Below are 24,059 nucleotides of genomic sequence, written 5' to 3'. Positions count from 1 at the left end.
TTTTTATTTTTGAAATTTACCGGTAGCTGCTGCATTTCCCACCCTAGGCTTATACTCGAGTCAATAACTTTTCCAGTTTTTTGTGGTAAAATTAGGTGCCTCGGCTTATATTCGGGTCGGCCTATACTCGAGTATATACGGTATATCCTCTTTATATTCATTAAGCCTTGATCTCTTATTTGTTTAAACAAATTATCTTCAGCTTGGATAAAACCAATTTTTTGATCTATTTTCCACCTGGCCTGTAATTGCCCATACTGGAACCATGTTTGAACTACCTTCTCCTCTTTTAATACCTCCAAAGATTTTAGTTGTAGTAACCCCCTTTCCAAAATGAGAAGCTGTCTATAGGTAGTTCTATCCTGTTTTTGTGCTATGTTCATATTTTCAATTGTATGTCTAGGAATTGCCCACATGGGTATTTTGTCATTTAATTTATATTGGTATTTTTTCGCAGTAAAGCATTTCTTAAAATATGACTTTTAAACTTCTTATCCAGTTTTTTGTTGAGTAACAAGTAAGCATGCCAACCATATACCAGATCGTATCCCTCGATATTCAGTATTCTATCATTAGTTAAATGAGTCCAATCACTAATTACAGATAGCGCCACTGCATCGTAATATAATTTTAGGTTAGGTAATTTCAAGCCTCCTCTCTCCCGTACAACTTGCATTATTTTCATCTTTACCCTCGGCTTCTTTCCTGCCCATACAAATTTGTTGATATCCTTCTGCCATTCTAAAAGATTCGCATCTTTTTTAAGTATAGGTAACATTTGAAAGAGAAATAAAAATTTTGGTAAAATGTTCATTTTCACTGCTGCTATCCTACCCAACAAAGATAAGTGCAATTTCTCCCATTTTTTCATCTCTATCTGTATACTATGCCAAAGTGGCTCATAATTATGCTTATATAATTTCCCGTTTGAGGTTAAAATATTGACTCCAAGATATTTGACTTTTTTGACTACCTCACATCCTAGCATCCCTCCTAGTTCTTCCTTTTGTTTAGTATTCATATTTATAGCTAATATTTTGGTTTTTCCTAAATTTATTTTAAAACCAGATACTTGACCATATTGATTAATCGTATTCATTAAAACCCTACTGGATTCCTGCAGTTGTTCCAATATTATGACCAAATCATCCACAAAAGCGCGCACTCTGTATTCTTGCTGCCTAATCTTGATCCCTTTTAGACTATCCAAGCCCCGTATTTTATTCAACAATACTTCCAAAGTTATAATAAACAATAGCGGGGACAAAGGACAGCCCTGTCTTGTACTTTTTCCAATTTGAAAAGAGTCTGTTAAACTTCCATTGACTATAATTTGTGCTGTTTGCTCTTGATATATTGCTTTAATTGACTGTAAAAAATTATCTCCTATCTGCATTTTTTGCAGTATCTTCAACAGAAATTGCCAATTAACTCGATCAAAGGCCTTCTCAGCATCCAGGAATATGAACGCAGCAGGGATCTGATTGTTCTTTCCCAAATATTCTAATGCATTAATAATTAATCTGACATTACTTTTCATCTGTCTCCCCTGTATAAAACCTGTTTGGTCAGTGTGTATCAATTGTTGAATAACCAGCATTAACCTATTTGCTAGTATTTTAGTAAAGATTTTATAATCTACATTAAGTAATGAGACAGGTCTATAATTTTTTGGTTGGGTAGTATCTTGATCTTCTTTGGGTATCAAAGATATAAACGCTGTCTTCCAAGATGGAGGCACTTTACCTTCCGTTTGAATCTTATTAAATAATTCTCTAAGAGGTTCTACCATTTCTAACTGTAAATTTTTATAGTAAACCACTGTCAAACCGTCTGTACCTGGTGCTTTCCCTAACTTTAATTGCTTAATTACCTGCAAAATTTCCCCCAAGGTTATTGGTTGATTCAATTTTTGCCTGTGCTCTTCTCTAACTGAAGGTATTTTCTCTTTATCTAAATATTTGTCTATATCTAGACCATTAATTTTATCCCCTTTATACAATTCTGTAAAAAATTCCCGAAATACCTTTTGAATCTCCTCCTGTTGAAACACCTCCTTCCCTCTGTAAATCAGTTTAGATATATTTCGAGTTTTCCTTTTTTTCCTAATCTGATAAGCTAACCATCTGCCAGGTTTTTTTGCGTTACAAAAGGTATTGTGTTTTGCATATAATAAATTAGTAGCTACCTGGTCAGAGATCAACATGTCAAATTGAGATTTTAATATGGTGATAGCTTCCTTAACCTTTGTATTGCCTGGGTTCATTGTTAACTCCAACTCTTTTCTCTTAATTTCCTCTTCCAATTCTGTTCATTTTAACCCTTGTTTATATCTATGTGTTTTATTTATATTCATCAGCACTCCTCTCATATACGCTTTGCTTGCATCCCATACGAATTCCATAGAAGTACCCTTATTCATATTCAAAACAAAATATTCAGATAACAATTTTTTACAATCATTAATATACTTTTCATATCTAAATAAGTTTTCATTCAATCTCTAAGACCTTCTTGCCTGCACTACCCTTCCCAACTCCATCCAAACTGGGTTATGGTCCGAAAGGACCCTAGCCACAATCTTTGTTTTCTTGACCCTAGAAAGCAAATCATTAGTGGTTAGTATAAAATCAATCCTTGAAAGGGATTGATGCCTATCAGAGAAGAAAGTGAAATCATGTTCCTCTGCATTTCTTTCTCGCCAAATATCTCTCAATTCAAAGTCATCCATGATGTCAAAAAAAGGTTTGGGTAACTTTGCTCGCATCTTAGTATTTGGGCGAGAAGTCTTCTTATCTCTCTTAGTGTCTATCACACCATTCCAATCACCCAATAGTATACAGGAGCTATAGTCCCACTGTACTAATTTAGCATGAAGATTTCTATAGAATCCATCTTGCTGTTGATTAGGGGCATAAATTCCCAAAAGTAATGTCTTTTTCCCTTCTAGGATTAGGTCTAAAGCGATATATCTTCCGAAGGGATCTGCTTCAATTAATTCAGCTTTCATGTCTTTTCTTAAGTATACAACTATACCATTCTTCTTTTCCATAGCAGAAGCTACAAAATGTTGACTAAGTTTTGAGTTAATCAAATATTTTTGATCAGTTGATTTGATATGAGTTTCTTGCAAACAAATTATGTCATTCTTAAACTGTTTGAGATAGTGAAATATTTTCTTTCTCTTCTGTGGGGAATTCAATCCATTGACATTCCATGTTAAAATCTTAGTTGTCATCTTTGGTTGACTGAAGCATTTTTAGAGCTTCCTACATGGCCTGTTTAACCTTAGGCCTAGCTCCTCCCACTGCTTCCAGACTTGTTATTGTAGCTCCTTGATCGATGGCCGGTGATTGTTGACGTTGTTGCTTTTTAGCTTGTTTCTCCATTCGTCTAGTAATCATGCGGCTAGGTCTTTGTTCCATAACACCTTGCACTTCTAGAAGAGAGAGATGCTCTGTCTTATCTGGTAGTAGTGTAGTTTGCTATCTGTCCTGTCCTTCTTGTGGTCTTTCTCCAGGTCCAGATGATGCAGGATATCCAGCCTTCAAAATATTATGATAAAAATCTCGGGCTTTCCATACAGAGTTGAGGCGATATCTTTGCCTATCAAATGTAAGTATAATGCCAAATGGTGCGTCCCATCTATACTGTATCTGACAATTTCTGAGTTCTTCGACTAAAAAAGTGTAGTCTCTCCTGGCTCTTAACATTTAAGGTGGTATCTCTTTCAAAACAATCAGGTCTTGACCGCCAATTTGAAGCTTAGTGTTATAAGACTCTTGTAGTACCATATTTCTAAGCTCTCTTGTAGTGAAGTATATAACGATGTCTCGAGGAAGCTGCTTCTGCTTTGCCACCCAAGAGTTAACGCGATAAACTTTGTCGATCTGCCAGTCGAGGTTAGTCCCTGGTCTTCCCACCAGGCGGTCAAAGGCTTCTGATAGAATCTGTTTCAGGTTCTCCTGTTTCTCCTCACGCAGCCCCCTTACTCTTAATGCGAACTCCATTTGTCTATACTGTATCATAATAATTTCTTTTTCGGCATTTTCCACTTTTTGTTCCACCGCCTCTGTTTTCAATGTCAAGTTGGTATTAGCCTCATTAAGATCCTCTAGACTATCTTCAATTCTGGAAACATGTTCTGTCAATACAGTTACAAGTATCAGCATTTCATCTTTAATTTTAACAACCCTGGCATCGATTTTCTCATACAACTCCTGTTTAAGTCCTTTTATTTCACCTTTAATTTCCTCTTTTATTTCTTTTATTTCCTCTTTTCTGTGCGTTAAGAGCCACACTTAATTCGCTCAAGAAGAATTCTTTCATTAACAAATCTCCAGCAGGGGACGTAGGGAGCGGAGGCTGCAACCTTGTGCCAGGCACTGGGGATGTGCCCCTGGGAATAGAGGGCGATGGTTTCAGATTAAGATTTGGTTTTGAGGCCATTCCAATTTTTTTCTCCCAGCAGTTAATAAAACTCTGCTGCCTGACTGTGCAGCTATAAATAAAGACGCTGAATTTCTCCCTTTACTTTGAAATTTGAGGCTTGGCAAAACTTTCAGAAAATAAGCATTGTAAAAGGACAGTTCAGCAGATTCATCACCATTTAAATTCCAGATAAGCAAGATTAATGAGAGAATGGAAGTCTTGTAAAAATGAAACTAATTAGAAGGTTTCTGCTGGCCGATTGTGAAACAGGTGATAAAGACGCTCCTTTGATATTTTAGAGTTCTGTAGCATTTAACAAGAAGTTTAAGAAGATAATCATTATTACCGGAGAATCCAGCCTGCTCGGCGCCATTTTAAAAGCCTCTAAGTAAATAGATTTTCAGAGGAAGATCTTGTAAAAAAAAGAAGCTAAAATCTTGGTAAACAATTAATGTCCACGTAAACGGATTCAGCTCGTAATAAAATCAAATAAATCAAAGCTTTGAACTGAGTGGGGGAGACCTTACTTTGTACTGCACAAGGCAGTTTGAAGTTCCCAGCACGGACGCCGTTCTGCTTTGGGCTGGCCACCCTCTCTCTGCAGGCACAAAAGCTGCAAAAATCAAAGGGCATTTGCCAGCAAAACTATTCTTCTTCCCTTCTTGCCTGAAGGATAAGAAAACCTGTTAAGACGTCAGATGGATGATCATCTAAATAGATACGTGACCAGGAATTCAGGGACAGCTAAATTTAAGCTGCCACCATCAGCAGGCTCCTCCCAGGAAACCCACCACAGACGCAAGTCTCTTTGGCTGGGGGGCTCACCTGGAGAACCAGATCGCCCAGGGCCGCTGGACTCCAACAGATCTAAGAAACAACATCAACTGGTTGGAGCTCAGAGCAATCCATCTGGCTCTTCACCACTTCAAGGACATGGTATCCGGACACCACATCCTAGTCCTGACCGACAACGTAGCGGCCAAGGCCCATGTGAACAGACAGGGCGGCACCCATTCCAAGGCCCTTTGCGACGAAGCTCTGCGACTGGGGAACTGGGCAGAGAGACACCTACATTCCATCAGAGCCGAGCACATATCTGGAATAGACAACCATCAGGCAGACTGGCTCAGCAGGGAGACGGTCGACAATGGAGAGTCGCAACTCCACCCCTCAATCTTCTGTCAGATCTGCAAGAGGTTCGGACATCTGATGGTGGACCTCTTTGCAACCCCGCAGAACACCCAGATGCCAGAGTTCGTATCGAGGTTTCCGACCAGGGGAGCCATGGACACGGACGCCCTTCGATGCAGATGGCCACCAGGTCTTCTCTACGCCTTTCCCCCCTTCCCCTCATTCCCGGGGTCCTGAGAAGGGTGGTGGCAGAGGGAGCAGAGATGATAATGGTGGCTCCCTTCTGGCCTCGCCGCCCCTGGCTGGCAGACCTCGTGGATCTGACCACAGCTCCCCACTGGAGGATCCCAGTGGGGGAGGTGGCTCTGCACCAGGGGTCTCTGGAGCATCCGGACCCGGAGTGGCTTCATCTGACCATCTGGCGATTGAGCGGGAAAAATTAAGGGAGGCCCAATTTTCTGAGAGTGTCATCAGGACAGTAGAGGCATCCAGGAGGCAGTCCACCACATGCATCTACAACGCCTCCTGGGTGGCCTTCGCGGACTGGTGCCGAGCTAAGGGTCTCCGCCCAGCTGCAGCCTCAGTTCCACAGGTCCTGGACTTCCTCCAGGAAGGGCATGAGAAGGGTCTAGCCACTAGTACCCTTAGGCGAAAGGTCTCCGCTCTATCCACAGTTCTAGGGGGTGTGTGTGAATGCTCCTCCTTTGTCCCAGCATCCGGTGTTAAAGCACTTTCTTAAGGGGGCGGTGAATCTGAAACCCTCAGTGGTCCATCGATTCCCCACCTGGGACCTTCCCACGGTACTTCAGGCCCTCACGGAAGCACCGTTTGAGTCTCTGAGGGAGGTTTCCATTCAGCTTCTAACCCTCAAGGTCGTCTTCCCGGTCGCCATCACCTCGGCCAGGAGGGTTTCTGAGATCAACGCCCTCTCTAGCAGGGCGGACCTCTGTAACTTTTTAGATAACCAGGTCATCCTCAGGCATGACCCCGCCTTCATGCCCAAGGTTAACTCCCCCTTTCACAGGGCTCTAGAAGTTATTCTCCCAGACTTCTGTCCCCATCCCTCCGGTGAGAGGGAGAAATCCTGGCACAAGCTGGGCTGGATGTCAGAAGGGCCTTGCGCATATACCTGAAGTGCATGGCCCCCCTTAGGCATTTGGAGGCCATCTTCGTGTCTTACCAACCTTCCTCCCGGGGAGCTAAGGTCTCTCCGGCCACCATCAGCAGATGGATTAGAACGGCGATCTCTCAGGCCTACAGGGCACGAGGACTCCAGGTTCCAGAGGGCATCACAGCACATTCCACCAGAAGTGCAGCCACCTCAGCAGCCTGGTCCACCCAGGCCCCCTTAGAGGAGATCTGCCGGGCGGCCGCCTGGGCCTCCCTTCTCCCTTTATTAAGCATTACAGACTTGACGCCTCTGCCTCCGTGGAGGCGGCCTTCAGCAGGAGGGTACTGCAGGGAGTCCTGGACTCTCCAGGGGGCTCTGGCCCATCTAATCCCTCCCAGGACATCTAGCTTTGGTATGTCCCATCTGTTACTCCTCCCACGCCTTCTCTTCGAAAACTGGCAGGTGGATTTACCTGAACTGCATGTTTAGAAGAAAGGCGTGGGAGGAGTCACTTCCCTCCCATTCTGGGAGCCCCGTGCCTAGGGGGGCCTGAGTGAGTCCAGGTTCAGCTATAGCGGTTCGGAAGGATATGTGTTGGCTGTTCTTTTTTGTCCTTCCTTTCAGATTCTGCTACGATCCATCGGTTAATCTGGGGAAGTCAGAGGAGGACCGTAGGTGTGGCTTCAAAAGATCACCTCAGCCTCCTATAAGCAAGCGGGCTGGGTTAATACCCATCTGTTACTCCTCCCACACCTTTCTTCTAAACATGCAGTTCAGGGAAGTCCAACTGCCATTTTCTTTAGCATTCCTTGTTTTTCTCCTTAGCCTTTGCCTCAGTCCAAATGTGTGGAAAAATGTGATCCTGGATTTGTCAAGCAGAAGCGAGAAGGAGAGCCATTTTGCTGCTATGACTGTGTTCCTTGTCCGGAGGGGACCATCTCTACTCAGGAAGGTGGGTGTCACCAAAGAAAAGCGAAGGCCTTGAGGAAGTGGATTCATCCAAGGCAATTTTCATAAAAGTGAATAAGAGAAGATTGAAACAACCTTGTCTCTCGACAGCTACACAATTTATTGTTCCCTCTGGACTGTGGGCAGGGCCTTAAATGTTGCCTATTTGTTAAAATAAACAAATAATCAGCTGGGTGTCATTCTTTCTTTTATGACTCTCAACTGACTATTTGTTTATTTTCACAAATGAGCAGCATTTAAGACCCTGGCCACAGTATAGATTGAGTGATCAATTGTGTAGATGTCAAGAGAAAAGATTGTTTCAATCTTCTGTTTGGGGAAGATCTTCTGGGTCCTTTCCTCTGAGCATCTTGTTTAGCCATTCAGGGATAAATAATGCTTGGAACAGGAACAATGGAGACATTTTCTGCATAAAGTCTATGGTGGAATAGTAAATAAATCAAAAACCACATCATTTTTTTATTTCTGCCCATCTGGATCAAAAAGGAAAGATAGCCATAGATCACGGGTGTCAAACTTGATCATGTCAGGTGATGTATTGTGAGCTGTCAGAACATTTTTTGGCTGTCTGGAGCTGGGGTGTGTGTGATCTTTGTGTGATGCATCCGGCCCCTGGGCCGACAGTTGGACACTCCTGCCACAGATGGATGGGAAAATCCACGAACTATATTGTACATACAAAAGAGCCGAGGTGGCGCAGTGGGTAGAGTGCAGTACTGCAGGCTACTTCAGCTGACTGCTAGTTCAGCAGTTCAGCGGTTCAAATCTCACCGGCTCAGGGTTGACTCAGCCTTCCATCCTTCCGAGGTGGGTAAAATGCGGAACCAGATTGTGGGGGCGATATGCTGACTCTGTAAACTGCTTAGAGAGGGCTGAAAGCCCTATGAAGCGGTATATTAGTCTAACTGCTATTGCTATTGCTATTGCTAAAATAAATGCCACGCAGCTGAAGTGATCCAGACCACTCCAATTGTGGCTTTTGTGTGCAAGTTTCAGTTATCTTCTGTGTAATGATTATTCCTATTATGAAGGAATTCCTTACTTGCTTAGTTCGATTTATTTGTTTCGAAGTAGGGAGGCTCGGAGGGTGGCTATTTGGCAGCCAGGAAAAACCTTTTGTATTATGACTCTTTTTGACTGTTTTAGACATGTGAAGTTTCAGCAAGAGAAGTTGCCCAATGTTGCAGAACCTCCGTCAACTGTACCCCAATCCAGCCATTCTTGGGAGGGGAGGGTATGGGGCGGGGTGGGAGATGTGGGTGGGGTGGGTGGAGCTAGCCAGTATGGGATTTGGGGGTTTCCCGAACTGCACGGAATCTGATCTAGAGGTTCGCCTGAATCCCTGCGAACCCCCCCACAGCCCACCCCTGCCCCTCTTACAAAATGACAATTTCTGACAATTCTGGTTCTTCTTGCTGTATTTCAGTCATGCCTTCAATGGTAAATCTGTATTTGCTAAATTTCCCTTACTCAATCATTGCTTTCAAAGGGCATGGGGGTTGCCAAACAGATTTCTGTGTGAGGTCAATTTATGACCTGGCCTGATTCATCAACCAACTTCAGGGAGATGGAATTTTATTTATTTTTCTATGTTCCATATCGAAGTAACTAGTCCCTCAGTAGAAGAAACCAGAACGTTTCTCTCACTCATGAAGGTGAATACAGAGAATGAAGAGGGATTCAAGGTTTTCTTGATATTTGAGAGGAAAAAATAAACATTATTTCCTGTTATCCCAGATACTGAAAAATGTACCAACTGCCCAGATGATCAATATTTAACTGACAACAGACTGCGGTGTATCTCTAAGCTCATCACCTTCCTGGCCTATGAGGAACATTTGGCCATTATATTGATCGCTTTTGCCCTAGTCTTGTTCCTAACCACAAGTTTTGTTTTAATCACATTCATTCAATACCGAGAAACACCCATTGTCAAAGCCAACAACCGGGATCTCTCCTACATCCTCCTTATCTCCCTTTTGCTTTGCTTCTTGTCTCCTCTTCTCTTCATTGGACAACCAAGTAAAGCTACCTGTCTTCTCCGACAAACAGTTTTCAGCATTGTCTTCTCAGTAGCCGTGTCTTCTTTGTTGGCCAAAACAATCACAGTGGTATTGGCCTTCCTGGCAACAAAACCAGGAGATCGAGTTAAAAGATGGCTGAAGAAGAGCTTGGCCAATTCCATCATCCTTTGTTGTTCTGGTGTTCAGTTTTTCATTTGTGCCCTTTGGCTGGGAGTTTCTCCCCCTTTCCCTGATTCTGATCTGCACTCCCAGCCTGGAGAGATCATCCTTCAATGCAATGAAGGTTCTGTCACCATGTTTTATGTTGTCCTTGGCTACATGGGTTTCCTAGCTGCTGTTTGCTTCACAGTGGCTTTCCTAGCCAGAAACCTGCCTGGGGCTTTCAATGAAGCCAAGCTGATCACCTTCAGCATGCTGGTCTTCTGCAGTGTCTGGATCTCCTTCCTGCCCACCTACCTGAGTACCAAAGGGAAATACATGGTGGCTGTGCAGGTCTTCTCTATCTTGGCTTCTGGTGCTGGGCTTCTGGGATGCATCTTCTTCCCCAAGTGCTATATTATCTTCCTGCGACCAGAGCTAAACACTAAGGAACATTTAGTGATAAAAATAGGAAACTTATAATGAAATTGTTTCTTAGATTCATATCATTTCTTTTCTTATTGCAATTATTATTGGTTTGTATGCTTCCTTTGCATGTGTTCTCTTACAATTGGGCTTATTTAAAACCAAATGAAATAAAAATTTGAAGTATAAGATTAATCAAATGAAAATCCAAAATAATCTCAAACATGAAATAAATGAATGAATAATTAATATTTGTGTTTGTCCTCCTTTTCCTCTGAACACTCAGATTAGCTAATATTTGGGTTAAGCAATATATCAAGAGAAGGCAGATAGAGCCATATCCTGGGCTTTGAAGTACTCTCAGCTTTGCAGACATCTTCAAAGTTAGTTAGGAATATCTCAACATCATCTCTTTCACAGTTCTTTTTTAATTGGTCTTGAAGGGGGCAATGCGCATGCCCAAGACGGTTTCCTGTCACATTTGAGGAGAGCTTCGGGGGATGATTGTCCTTCTTGGGGCTTGCAGGGGGCACTTTATTCTATTGTTGGTTCCAGGCCCAGCTATGAGAACTTCCTGGAACCTCAGGGATGCCAGCATGGGTGTGGTCAGAGGCGGCAGTGGGATGCCCGACTTGGGGTCTCTGCAGCCGGCATGGGTGTGGTCAGTGGCAGTGGTGGCGGGATTCCCGGCTTGGGATCTCTGCAACTGCCGCTCCCCATATCGTGGTGTTTTTCCGATTGCTCTCCCCTCCTCCTTGCTTATGGACATGATAAATTGGTTCAGCGGGGAATGGCTGAGGCAGCTGGCATGGATGTTGATGCCAGCAGAAGATGGCTTCGGTAGTTGCCATGGGCACGGTTGGAGTGGGGTGGGTCCTTCATTTTGGCCCCCTCTGGTATCACCGCCGTTGCCTGGGCCATGATCATGTAGTCCATCCTGTCTTCTCTGCAGGAATCCCAGTTAAAGATTTTTTGACTGAGGGCTGCTCGGTCATTGCATTAAGACAATCAGTGAAGAGGAGCCTGGATTTCTCTGGTTTTCTGTCTCAGAACTATAATTTCTACTCCTTTCAAAATGTTTATCCTCTTATTTAGCCAGAATGTTTTGTCTTGCAATTGTGTCCTTTTTACCACATCCCACATTCTGGAATCCTTCACTTATTCTCCCTCTAAGAGCTTTTATTAGTTGGAAAAGATGCTCCCAAACTCCTTCTGATTTTCTGCTTCAGTAGACTCTTCTCCTATTTTGGCTTTCCTCGAGGTTAAAAAGAGCTCCTCCTTGGCTTCATGACTGCAAAGCTGATCCAGTTTTTCTGCAATATTTTTAAGTATGGTGTCTGCAAAGGGGAATTTGGGTTACCCCCCCCCAAAAAATAACAGATTCACTTCCTGAGATTCTTATGGCTCTACTTAGACGTAGAAATAGAGTAACAGAGTTTGAAGCGTCCTCAGAAGTCTTCTAGTCCAACCACATGCCTAGGCAGGAATCCCTACACTTCAGACAAATGGTTATCCAACATCTTCTTAAAAACTTCCAGTGTTTGAGCATTCACAACTTCTGGAGGCAAGTTGGTCCACTGATTAATTGTCCTAGCTGTCAGAAAATTTCTCCTCAGTTCTAAGTTGCTTCTCTCCTTTGATTAGTTTCCACTCATTGCTTCTTGTTCTACTTTCAGGTTTTTTGGATAATAGTTTGACCCCCTCTTTTTGGGGCAATCCCAGAGATATTGAAACACTGCTATCATGTCTCGCCTAGCCCTTCTTTTTATTAAATTAGACATACCCAGTTCCTGCAACCGTTCTTCATATGTTTTAGCCTCTAGTCTCCTAATTATCTTTGTTGCTCTTCTCTTCTCTCTTTCTAGAGTCTCCACATCTTTTTTACATGATGGTGACCAAAAGTGAATGCAGTATTCCATGTTTGTTTTCTTTCTATGAACATCCCACTTCTGATTTGGTTTGCAATCAACTGCTATTTTGATATGATTATCACAAATATTTTTTTATCAAGGTTGATATCCTCCATCATCCTTGCTTTGCATTTCATTTTTCTTCTTCAATATTGAAGACTTTGTACTTGCTTTTCCTCTTAAACTCCTTCTAGGGTTTTTTTTAGCCCTCATTGATAAAATATTGATTTTATATTTTTTACTGGATTTTACTTAGGCACTTTTTTCTATCAGGAAATCATAATAATTTTTTTGGAAGTATTGTCTTTTTAAAAAGAATACAATTTTAAAGTCAGTTTTATCCACTTCGTTATTATACCATTCAGACTTCATTTAACTAGGTTCCTAATCATCAGATCAGGAATTAGTTCATTCATGCTTTGCTGAAATCAAGCTATAGTATATCAACAGCAGTTCCACAATCTCTTACAAATGTGTCATCAGAAAAGCAGGGTGAGCCCATAACTGCAGAAAGAGACCAACTCAGGTAGGATCCACCCTAACATCTTGGGTTATAAAAAGACTAGGTGGGACATTTGCACCTCCAGACATTTCTGGTGGCCGTGCACCAAAATATGAATTTGATGATGACGACGATGATGATATAGACAGACAGACAGACAGACAGACAGACAGACAGACAGACAGACAGACAGACAGACAGATGATATTCTCTAAATGTAGCCATAAAGTACAATTAGCTGATCTGGATATATTTATAATGTAGTCTGCCTGGGAAGAGATTAGCCTGGTAACTTTCTTGATAAATCCATGCTTTATGATAAGCACTTATTGTTTTCAAGGAATTTATAAATATTTCTTTTATTTGTGCAATTTACTTATGACCTGCCTTAGAAGATTTCTTATAATTAACAAATTTTGTCAATCATATTGTTTTGAAAATACATTTTGTCAATATAAGATTGACAAATTTTATTGAACCGTTCCTTTTTATTTTTGAAGATAGTAGTTAAACCTGTTCTACCAACTAAGGATATTTGCAAGTTAGACCTCTGGAAAAGAAAGAGATAAATGAGAACAAAGGGCTAATTTACCAGTTCAATTCTTTTCAAATGTCTGGATGTTCCCATTGTAGTTCCATCCTTTTCTGGAGAAGAATGAGTTTTGTAATCTTTCCGAATTCAAAGTGTACTTTGACCAAAATGGAGAGTTAAAGGCTGATCTGTGCATTGCTGCCTGGGTGGCTCTCTACAAAAACAACTACCTGGGAAACAAACTGTGATTATTGAAAAGCAGGGAGTTATTATCAATGAAGATCATCTGTCATGGCTAAAATTGCACAATGGGGGTAGCAGAAATATTGGTGTCTTTTCTCTATTTTCCAAAAGGTTCTGACCCATTTCATCAAGCTGAGCACCCTGGCTCAGTGCTGAAATGGAGAAGCTCCGTTAAAATGGTAAGAGAGAGCAAATCCCTTAAGTTCTAGGGATTGTAACCCACTTACTCCTTGTCTTCAAATAGCAAACAAAAAGACAAATTGGTTGACCAGTGCCTGAATTCAGGTTTAGACTGAATTTGATGAAGTTGAATCAAGACTAGAGAGAGGTCCTTTTCTTCCAATTGGAAATAAGCTTGGAAACTTGGATTCACCTTATCCTGGTTGGGACCAGTGTTCCATAGAATTTCTAAGAAACCCAGACCTGGCTAGAGTTATGTATTCCAATCTTTCATCCTACTGTGAGAATGTATTTGGCCTTCTGCTGTTATGAAGGACGTCCAAGATTATTATTTTTTTGACATGGAGTCAAAATCACTTGATTGCTGAATGATAACATCTTGACCTGAAAACTGAAGCACTGAAATATGATTTTGACTCAAAGAAAAGCCTTTCCTGATATTTGAATAAACAAGGCAGAAGTTAAAAGGAAATGTTGTTTAGATTTGGACTATGGCTTGCAAGAAGGCACTTCATTAAAAAAACCCTTCAATGCAATTATTTATCTTGATTGTTAGCTATTTCTGTCATTCTGGGAAGTAAATGAGCTCCAAATTTAACTAATAACAAATATGGGTTTGTTCTTCCAAGCCAGTTGCTGTTACCTAATTGTAGTTCTTCAACAGAAAGGACCTTTGCTTGGATACCAAGCTGGGCCTTAGAAATTCCCTCAAACAGCTCAAATGTTCTGCAGCAAAAGATTCCTGACTAACATATTTTCTTTGGCATTCCTTGTTTTTCTCCTTAGCCTTTGCCTCAGTCCCAATGTGTGGAAAAATGCCATCCTGGATTTGTCAAGCAGGAGCAAGAAGGAGAACCATTTTGCTGCTATGACTGTGTTCCTTGTCCGGAGAAGACCATCTCCACTCAGGAAGGTGGGTGTCACCAAAGAAAAGATAAGGCCTTGAGGAAGTGGATTCATCCAGCGCAATTTTCATGAAAGTGAATTAGAAAAGATTGAAACAAGTTTGTCTCTCCACAGCTACACATTTTATTGTTCCCTCTGGACTGTGGGCAGTGTCTTAAATGTTGCCTATTTGTCAAAATAAACAAATAATCAGTTGGGAGTCATTCTGTCTTTTATGACTCTCAACTGATTATTTGTTTATTTGCACCCACTGCTAGAATGAAAACATTCAGATTTTGTGGTGCCTCTTCTTTCCTATACTTGGTGATGCCTTTTCCTTACTTCCTTAGTTCGATTTATTTGTTTCGAAGTAGGGAGGCACTGAGGCTGTCCATTTGGCAGCCAAGAACAACCTTTTATATTATGACTCTTTTTGACAGTTTTAGACATGCGAAGGTTCAGCAAGAACCTTCGGTAGCGTCTGAGGCTCTCCACAGAATAGCGCCTTTACGGCCGATCCGCGGCAGTGGATCCAGGAGGGCTCCTTGGTTTACCGAGGACCTCCGGGAGATGAAGCGCCAAAAGAGACGCCTAGAGCGCTGCTGGAGGGCCAGTAAATCCGAGTCAGACCGAGCACTCCTGAAAACCTGCATCGGAGCATATCTATCGGCAATACGGACAGCTAAGAACAATCACATTGCCGCTCTGATAGCGTCCGCTGAGTCTCGCCCTGCTGCCTTGTTTAGGATGACCCGCTCCCTCCTAAATACGAGGGTTGCGGATAACCCTTTACAAGGTAGAGCAGAGGAATATGCCCAGTTCCTCGCGGACAAAGTTGCTCGGCTTCGGATGGACCTGGACTCCAATTGAGCAGAGCCAGCCGGGGTACTGGGGGAAGGTCTTGAACACCACCTCTGGACTGACTTTCAACCTGTTGCTCCTGATGAAGTGGACAAGGCCATGGGAGCGGTGAGTGCTGCCACATGTGTACTGGACCCGTGCCCCTCCTGGCTGGTCGCAAACAGCAAGGAGGTGACGCGGAGCTGGGTCCAGGCAATGGTGGATGCTTCTCTTCGGGAGGGGCTTCTTCCCACCAGCATTGAAGATAGCGGTGGTGAGACCCCTGCTGAAGAAGCCATCGTTGGACCCAGCTAGTTTGAACAACTACCGTCCAGTCTCCAGCCTTCCCTTCATTGGGAAGGTTGTTGAGAAAGTTGTAGCCTCTCAACTCCGACGGTCCTTGGATGAAGCCGATTATCTGGATGCCTTTCAGTCTGGATTCAGGCCTGGCTACAGCACGGAAACCGCTTTGGTCGCACTGACCGATGATCTCTGGAGAGCCAGGGATGGAGGTCATTCCTCCATCCTGGTGCTCCTTGACCTCTCAGTGGCCTTCGATACCATCGACCATGGTATCCTTCTGCGACGGTTACGAGAGGTGGGAGTGGGCGGCACCGTTTTCCGGTGGTTCTCCTCCTACCTCTCGGACAGGTCGCAGTCGGTGTTAGTTGGGGGAGGGAGGTCGACCCCAAGGCCCCTGAAATATGGGGTTCCTCAGGGTTCGGTCCTATCCCCCCTTCTGTTTAATATCTACATGAAGCCACTGGGTGAGATCATTCGACGGCACGGGATCAAATACCATCAATATGCGGACGATACTCAGCTGTATCTGTCCGCCCTGTGCCAACTCAGTGAGGCGGTTGACATGATGTGCCAGTGCCTGGAGGCTGTCAGGGTCTGGATGGGGGTTAACAAGCTTGTACTCAATCCAGACAAGACCGAGTGGCTGTTGTGTTTTCCTCCCAAGAATTTGGCTATTATTCCATCACTCAGGCTGGGGGGTGAAAATTTACGCCCCTCAGACAGGGCGCGCAACTTGGGAGTCCTCCTGGATCCACAGCTGACTTTAGAACATCACCTGTCGGCTGTGACCAGGGGGACATTTGCCCAGGTTTGCCTGGTGCACCAGTTGCACCCCTACCTGAACCGGGAGGCACTCGCAACAGTCACTCACGCCCTCGTGACCTCAAGACTGGACTACTGCAATGCGCTCTACATGGGGCAGCCTTTGAAGAGTATTTGGAGACTTCAACTCGTCCAGAATGCAGCTGCGCGAGCGATTGTGGGTGCACCTCGGTACACCCACGTTACACCTATCCTCCGCAAGCTGCACTGGTTACCGATCGGTCTCCGGATACGCTTCAAAGTGCTAGTCGTAACTTATAAAGCCCTTCATGGTATTGGACCTGGGTACTTGAGAGACCGCCTGCTGCCAATTACCTCCCAAAGACCCGTCAGATCACACAGGGTTGGCCTTCTCCGGGTTCCGTCCACCAGCCAATGCCATCTGGCTACTACCCGGGGGAGGGCCTTCTCTGTAGCAGCTCCGGCCCTTTGGAATGAACTCCCCGCGGATATCCGGACCCTCACCTCTCTCCGGGCCTTCCAGAAAGCTGTCAAAACCTGGCTGTGCCGGCAGGCCTGGGGTTGATGAGTTCCCCTTCCCTCTCGACTGGCATGACTGTGTGATTTTCGTGTATTTTAATTATGTGTACTGTTGTTTATGTTCCCTTTCCCCTTTGAGTTGTTCGCCACCCTGAGTCCCTCCTGGAGAAGGGCGGCATACAAATAAACCAAAACTAAACTAAACTAAACTAAACTAAACTAAACTAAGAGAGGTTGCCAAATATTGCAGAACCTCCGTCAACTGTACCCCTCTCCAGCGGTGGCCTTCAAAAATTTTAGCAAGGGGTTTTCTGACCGGTTGCTGGGTGGGTGTGGCTATGGTGGGTGTGACCTAAATGGTCTTCTGTACCACAGGAGGAGAAGGTGTTTTTGTCTTCCTCTGGCTCTGGAGGATTTCCTTGAGCCTCTGGGAGGGCAAAATGGCCTCCCCAGTCTCCAGCGGGGGCATGGGGGTTGCCAAACAGATTTCTTTGTGAGGTCCATTTGTGACTTGGCCTGATTCATCAACCAACTTCAGGGAGATGGAATTTTATTTATTTTCCTATGTTCTATATTGAAGTAACTAGTCCCTCAGTAGAAGAAACCAGAAGTTTTCCCTCACTGAAGAAGGTGAATACAGAGAATGAAGAGGGATTCAAGGTTTTCTTAAAATTTGAGAGGGAAGAAATAAACATTAATTTCTGTTATCCCAGATACTGAAAACTGTACCAACTGCCCAGATGATCAATATTCAGCTGAGAACCGACTCCGATGTATTTCCAAACAAATAACCTTCCTGGCCTATGAAGAACATCTGGTCATTATATTGGTCTCTTTCGCCCTAGTCTTGTTCCTAACCTCAGGCCTTGTTTTAATCGCATTCATTAAATACCGAGAAACACCGATTGTCAAAGCCAACAACCGGGACTTCTCCTACAATTATTATTGGTTTGTATACTTCCTCTGCATGTGTTCCCTCGCTATTGGGCTTATTTAAAACCAAATGAAATAAAAATATGAAGCGTAAGATTAATCAAATGAAAATCCAAAATAATCTCAAACATGAAATAAATGAATGAATAATTAATATTTGTATTTGTCCTCCTTTTCCTAACTGGCGTTGGTGCTCCTTCTCTTTCTTGGGACGTGCCCTTTCTCAGCAATTAGTTGAACTCCAGATCAAGTTCCATCCTCATCATAGGTTCCTCTCTCTCAGCTTCTAGTTCCAGTTTCTTGCAAGGAGATGCTCAACAGTCTTTTTGAGTTCTGGTGAGGAGTGTCCTGTAGGAGACCCTTTTATAGCCTGAGCTTTCCTGGGAAGGTTTGCCTAACATTTCTCTTTGCTCCTTCTCAACCAACTGATTAAGCCTGCAGTACTGATAATCCCAAAGGTGCTTTTTTCCCCAGAAGGATACTAGACTTTCTTGTTTTTTTCTTTTGAAGATGTTTCAATTTTCATCCAAGAAGCTTCTTCAGCTCTGAAAGAATAGTAGGGAATGGAAGAAATTATATTACTTGTAGAGAGCTTGTGATTTGTAATCTTTTAGAAGGTTGGGTGCTCTGGACCCAGTGCCAAGTCTGTTATTGTGTGCCTATCGAAGTTTCAGATTCATATATTGGATTCAGGTGCTGCTAATCTCGCAAAATCTAGATGACTGGCACCCAAAACTAGTATCGTCAGTAAACTGGAATGGCTACCATGACCCATGGTAATATGGTTGCAATAAAGTGCACTCATAACTGTATACAGCACCTCATGGTGGACCAGTAATAACCCCAAGGGGAGGCCCATGTAAAGCTCATTTCAGTAATTCTTCCATGAGGTGGACCTGAGACAATTCTTCAAGTTTCAAAGAACTCAAACATTCATAGAAAGATAAATGTGGAAAGAGAGATCCCAAATAAAAAGCTGGAGAGATATTTCCTCTCGCAGTAGTAAATCTTGCACAAATTGCCCTACACTCATATCTCTATCCAACCCCTCCTTCAAGGTCTATTTTTTTTGTGTCACCCACCTTCCTGAATGGAAATGGTTCCCTCTGGACAAGGAACACAATTATAGCAGCAAACTGGCTCTTCTTCTCGCTTCTGCTTGCCATATCCAGGATGACAATTTCCCACACACTTGGACTGAGGCAAAGGCTAAGGACAAAAAAAAGGAATGGCAAAGAAAATGTGTCTAGACTAAGCATCCATGGAAAATAGAGGTAAATATAAAGTTCAGCTAAGTAGTCTCTGGGCTTCACTTGAAGAAATGAGAACTCTCCAACTAGTTCAAAATGGTTTCATAAACTACAATTACGAACAGATTCATTTATTTATTTATTCTTTTTTTGTTTTTGGCATATCTCATGGCAATAAAGGACGTTTCTAATTAATAAAGTGTGGAAGGATGGGTTTGAGAGAAGATTTAAGAATTAAAGGACAACTGATGGGCTCATGTCTCATGTCTATATTAATATGCATTCTCCTGTCCTTCAAATATCCATGGTTTTAAAATACAAGGGATTTATTATATTAATTGTTAGAAAAAATATTATAATAAATGTTAATTCTATTAGATTTGTTAAAATAGAGTAAAACTTTGATGAAGAAAGATATCTCTTTCCAAGTCAATCTTTACAAATACATGTCAATGTATTTATTTATTAAATTTATATTCCCACCCACTCTCCCATGGCGACTCAAGGTGCCTTGCAGAACATAAAATGTCATTTAAAACAATAAAACATTAAACTAATTAAATATCAAATAAATTAATATAGTAAAATAGAATAAAATCACCACCTACCCCGGCAACAGCAGATCACATGAGCCATTTAATGGGCTCCATCCTACTCTGGGTTCCCCAGACCAACTGGCAGAACCAGGACTTCAGCGCCTAATAGACCCAATAGAAAAGAAAATCACAAACAGGCCCAACTTTTGCCATTATAAAGGGTTTAAGGATACATGGATTACTTCCTTGCTTTTGGAAGACAGGCAACACTTGAGTTTAGTGCCACCAACACAGAATGTCAACAAATTACATCACTCTGCATGATCTTCCACTAGAGAAGTCATTACATTGAAGGACAGCAGAAATCAATTCCCTGGATGTTGAACTATATTCATCCAACATCAGTTTCTGGACAAGACCTGACAGGAAAGGCCCACAACTACTACACAACAATGTAGATCTGCCCCCACGGGTAGGATTTTTCTCTAAGGTGCTCTTCTCCAGCTACTCCTTTGAAAATGGAGTCCAGAAGAAATCTAGGGTTCACAGAGGAGACGTTACTTCTCACTGTAATTTTCAAAATTCTGGTCACTGGAACCTCTTCTGCTACTTCTCCAGGGACTGACTTTGAGGTAAACATCAGACTGAAACAACATGGAAGGGATATTGCATTAGAAAAGGATAAATGCCTCAGCCTCACACACAGGGCAGCACTGGTTTTGGGACAGGTATGGACTGTGTCTTTGAATGTTCTTTTCCTCCTTTCCAGGTGAAGCTTGGTTTATCTCTTTTTGAATCCAGAAAGTCTAGAATTTCTACATTATAAAGGTCCTTCCAATTTATCTAACGTATATTGTTCTTTAGATCCATCAATTATAGATCTTCTGTTTGTGCTTCTGTTGCTTCTCGTGTCCCAGCCAGTCTCAGGAAAGCTTAGAATGAAGTTCCCGCTGAATTTCGAGCACCAGGATGAAAAAAAGGCATGGAGCTATTACATTCCAGGAGATCATATCATTAGTATCATCAACACTGGAACAAAAATATTGCATACAACAATGTTGCTTTTCAACATGGAACCTCGTTGTCAGTTTGAGTTGTAAGTCATTCACTGTGGTGGAGTTTCATTCCCTCTATCTGCACTTCTTATTCTTTTATTCTTTTTTCACTGATGCTTGTATTGTAGCACCTATCTTATCTCTTGAATTGTTTTGATTTCCATTACATCCCTCTTTTCTCTCATTTTGTAGAAAAAGATCTGGAATCCAAGATGGGACAGAAAAATAAACTCCCTGAAAAAAGTCCAGATTCCATAGCTTTCCTGCTCTCTTCCTTAGCTATACTTCAGTACCATGTTTGGTTTAAAGTAGTTATTAAATGGATTGCACTTGCCCCTGAATAGCTCATATTTATATTTTTATAACCACTCATTCATATTCAATGCTTGGTCCTTCTAGGAACAGAGAATGACTATATTTTAGAATTGCTCTTCTGGGTCACATATGAAAAAGCTCTTTCCATTATGATAGTTTCTATTTTAATGACTGAATGATTTTGAATCCTGGTTACTTGTCAGTTGAAAATGAGTTCAGCTACGAATAATTTGATTTGTGGTTCTGAACTTTAGTGGAAAGCTATCTCCATCTCCTCTCCCCAACACTCATAAAAAGAAATGCTGATGGGTAATTTTTGGATCGGCATTGGCTTAAAACTGATAAGGTTTGTGGAGGCAAAGGCAAATAAATTGAAAGAATATTTTGCTTTTTCTTTTAATGATGATGATGATAACATGAACATTTTTATCTTAGTTTACCTTTTGAAAAGCAGAAACTACTACGCAATATTTTTAATATTCAAGAGGTCAACAAGACTCCTCGCCTTCTGCACAATCTCACCCTTGGCTACAACATCTATGACAACTGTTTGAACACACTTTTGACTTCAGATGCCTTGATGGACATGCTTTCTACTGGAGAAGCCAATGTTCCCAACTACAGCTGTGGAAGGAAGGACAATATTTTGGCTCTTGTAGATGAATCTAATGTTGACATCTCCATCCAGATGTCAACATTGGGAGACGTCTACAAAGTTCCTCAGGTTTGTATGTCTACTTTCCTATAGGTAAACTGAATGAAGTGGTGGGTCAGTATGTGATAGATCACTTTAAAACTTAAAAACTGCTTTTCATCATGGCCATTATATGCATCAGGGTTAGGAATATGGATCCACAGTGATTAGGAGGTAAAGATGAAAGCAGTGATATTGTCTCATGATATTATCATCATTGATTATGGTTCTTCTGCTGCAGATTTGGAAATGCAAGGAGAGGCTCTGTGTTCAATCAAATGATCTTTCTGTACAAAAGGAAGGTGGAGCAGAGATGGGACATCAACATTTGTACATAATCTTAGGAAAAATAATATAATCCAAATGGATAATTTTACCTGTAGCTGATTAAAATCACATAAGTCTTATGAATTCATAGGGATCACTTTCATTAATCAACCACTTTATTTTAAAAAATTACAAACAGATTAGCCAACAGGTTAATTTATTTTCACCCTAAAGCTATCTATGACAAAATTCATTATAAATGGCTTGAAGAGCAATAAGGTTTCTGTTAAGGACTTTCTGAACTATTCAAAAAATCTAGCCAATGCTGCTGTCCTCTATTGGCAGATTCATTTACAAATATTAATAATTCCCACTAACCTTCAGTCAGTTTAAAATGGCAGCTCTGTCTGTGTGTCTGTCTGTCTGTCAGTCTATCTATGTATTTATCTATCTATTGTATCTTACTGACCCATTGGTCTAATAGGCATTGTGGCTAAAATATATGCTCAGATCGTCTTGAGGTAGAGTTGAAAATGGGTATATGAACAAATAATTCCTTGCTAAAGGACAATCAAGTTTTAGACAGTGTTTTGCCTAACCAAGAGAACTTAGCATCTAGTCCTCAATGAAACTCCATATACATGGAGGGAAGCATACAGTGAGGTACCCAAGATTCTGTCTTAGGCCCATTGCCCAATTATTGGTGTTCCATTCAATCTATGGAAACTGACAGACTCCCTAAAAATCTGTGTCTTAGAAGAGGCAATTAAAGAAGAGACAATTTCAGTGAAAGACACCTTTAATTGTACAGCTGAGAAATTTTATTAGGAGGTGTGGTCTTCCTGTTTCTTGTGCAGCTGGAAAAGAAGCTAAAAACTTTGCTATCCAAACAAATCAGATATTGAAGCAGAGAAAGATACAAATATGCTCAATAAGGATGGCACATTGACCTGAATGGCCCTCTGCAAATGTAGTTCCAATTTGGCAAATATCTTGACGTAGAAAGGCTTGAATACCTTTAGGTGGTATTTACTCAAGCAGGATATGAGCACTGGATACAAGGGTTAAATATGGAAGATTTAATCAAGAGCCTTGTAATGAAGAGACTTGTATTTTCTGAGTCTCGGAGATAGACCAAACACATCTATTATTTGAATATAAATCAGATAAGAAAGAGATATTAAAAAAATGCATTTAAAATGCAGTTCAATATGGCATTTGAGCCTACATATAATTGTGGCCGCAAAAATAACTTATGCACAATTTTGGAAATCCACTACCATACCACCGGAAGATGCTATAATTAAAAAGATCTATGAATGTGCAGAAATGGACAGAATGACGGGTTGGCTGAGGGACAAAGGAGAAATGGAACATTAGCTGGAACTTACGGTATATGTGGGCGACAAGGAAAACAGCAGGGACTTAAAATGGGGAAAGTTAAAAGTGAACATGGGTATTGTAATAGATCCCTGAATTTTGTAATGAGAAGATGTGGCTTAGAGACCTAACAATGAGGAAGGAAAGAAAAAAAGTTGGGCTGTGAATGACTGTCACCACGGGGGGGGGGGGAGGGGAGGGGGGTTATATGTTTAAAATTGTATTTGTATTTGTATGTTTTACTCTTAAAAAAATGTATAACTAATAAAGATTACTTAAAGAATTTTATTATGCTTTTAATAGAAGTTTCATGTAATGAGACTTAGTTCATACAGAATCATTAACAGAATAATTCTATATTTGTATACGCATCATACTTTTTATGTGCCAATAAAATAATAAACTTTTAAACATTAAAAAAAATGCATTTAATATGGATCTTTATTTGAAACAAATATTTCAGTGCACAAATGGATATGTGGACCGGAGATGTAGGGGTAATAGAGAAATCATTTCTTATTCTTTTCACTTTTTTCTTTTATATTCTGATTATATACAGTGTTGTTAATGTTACATATTTTCATTTTTTATTTTCATATCTGTTAATGGCTAATCAACAATAAACTATTCTAATAAGTTCATGACATTTTATTTCTTTGAAGTTAATATTTGAGAAGTGATCTGACACCAAAAAAAACGCAG

General features: G+C 41.6%; 1 protein-coding gene across 1 annotated transcript in view; it reads left to right on the top strand.

Annotated features, from left to right (window-relative positions):
* The window catches only part of LOC148047107 (vomeronasal type-2 receptor 26-like), an 86,233-nt gene that overhangs the window by 8,834 nt on the left and 53,340 nt on the right, over positions 1–24,059 (top strand). The window contains exons 5-6 of the mRNA XM_087707945.1: positions 7,499–7,625; positions 9,380–9,664. Of these exons, the coding sequence (XP_087564071.1) occupies positions 7,499–7,625; positions 9,380–9,664 (412 nt within the window). The remainder of the gene's footprint in view (positions 1–7,498; positions 7,626–9,379; positions 9,665–24,059) is intronic.

This window comes from Thamnophis sirtalis, unplaced genomic scaffold (assembly GCF_051295495.1).
Source record: "Thamnophis sirtalis isolate CommonGarterSnake01/CBP01778 unplaced genomic scaffold, rThaSir2_p1.2 scaffold_3, whole genome shotgun sequence".
NCBI classification, from domain to species: Eukaryota; Metazoa; Chordata; class Lepidosauria; order Squamata; family Natricidae; genus Thamnophis; species Thamnophis sirtalis.
This window is presented reverse-complemented; position numbering and strand designations above follow the sequence as displayed.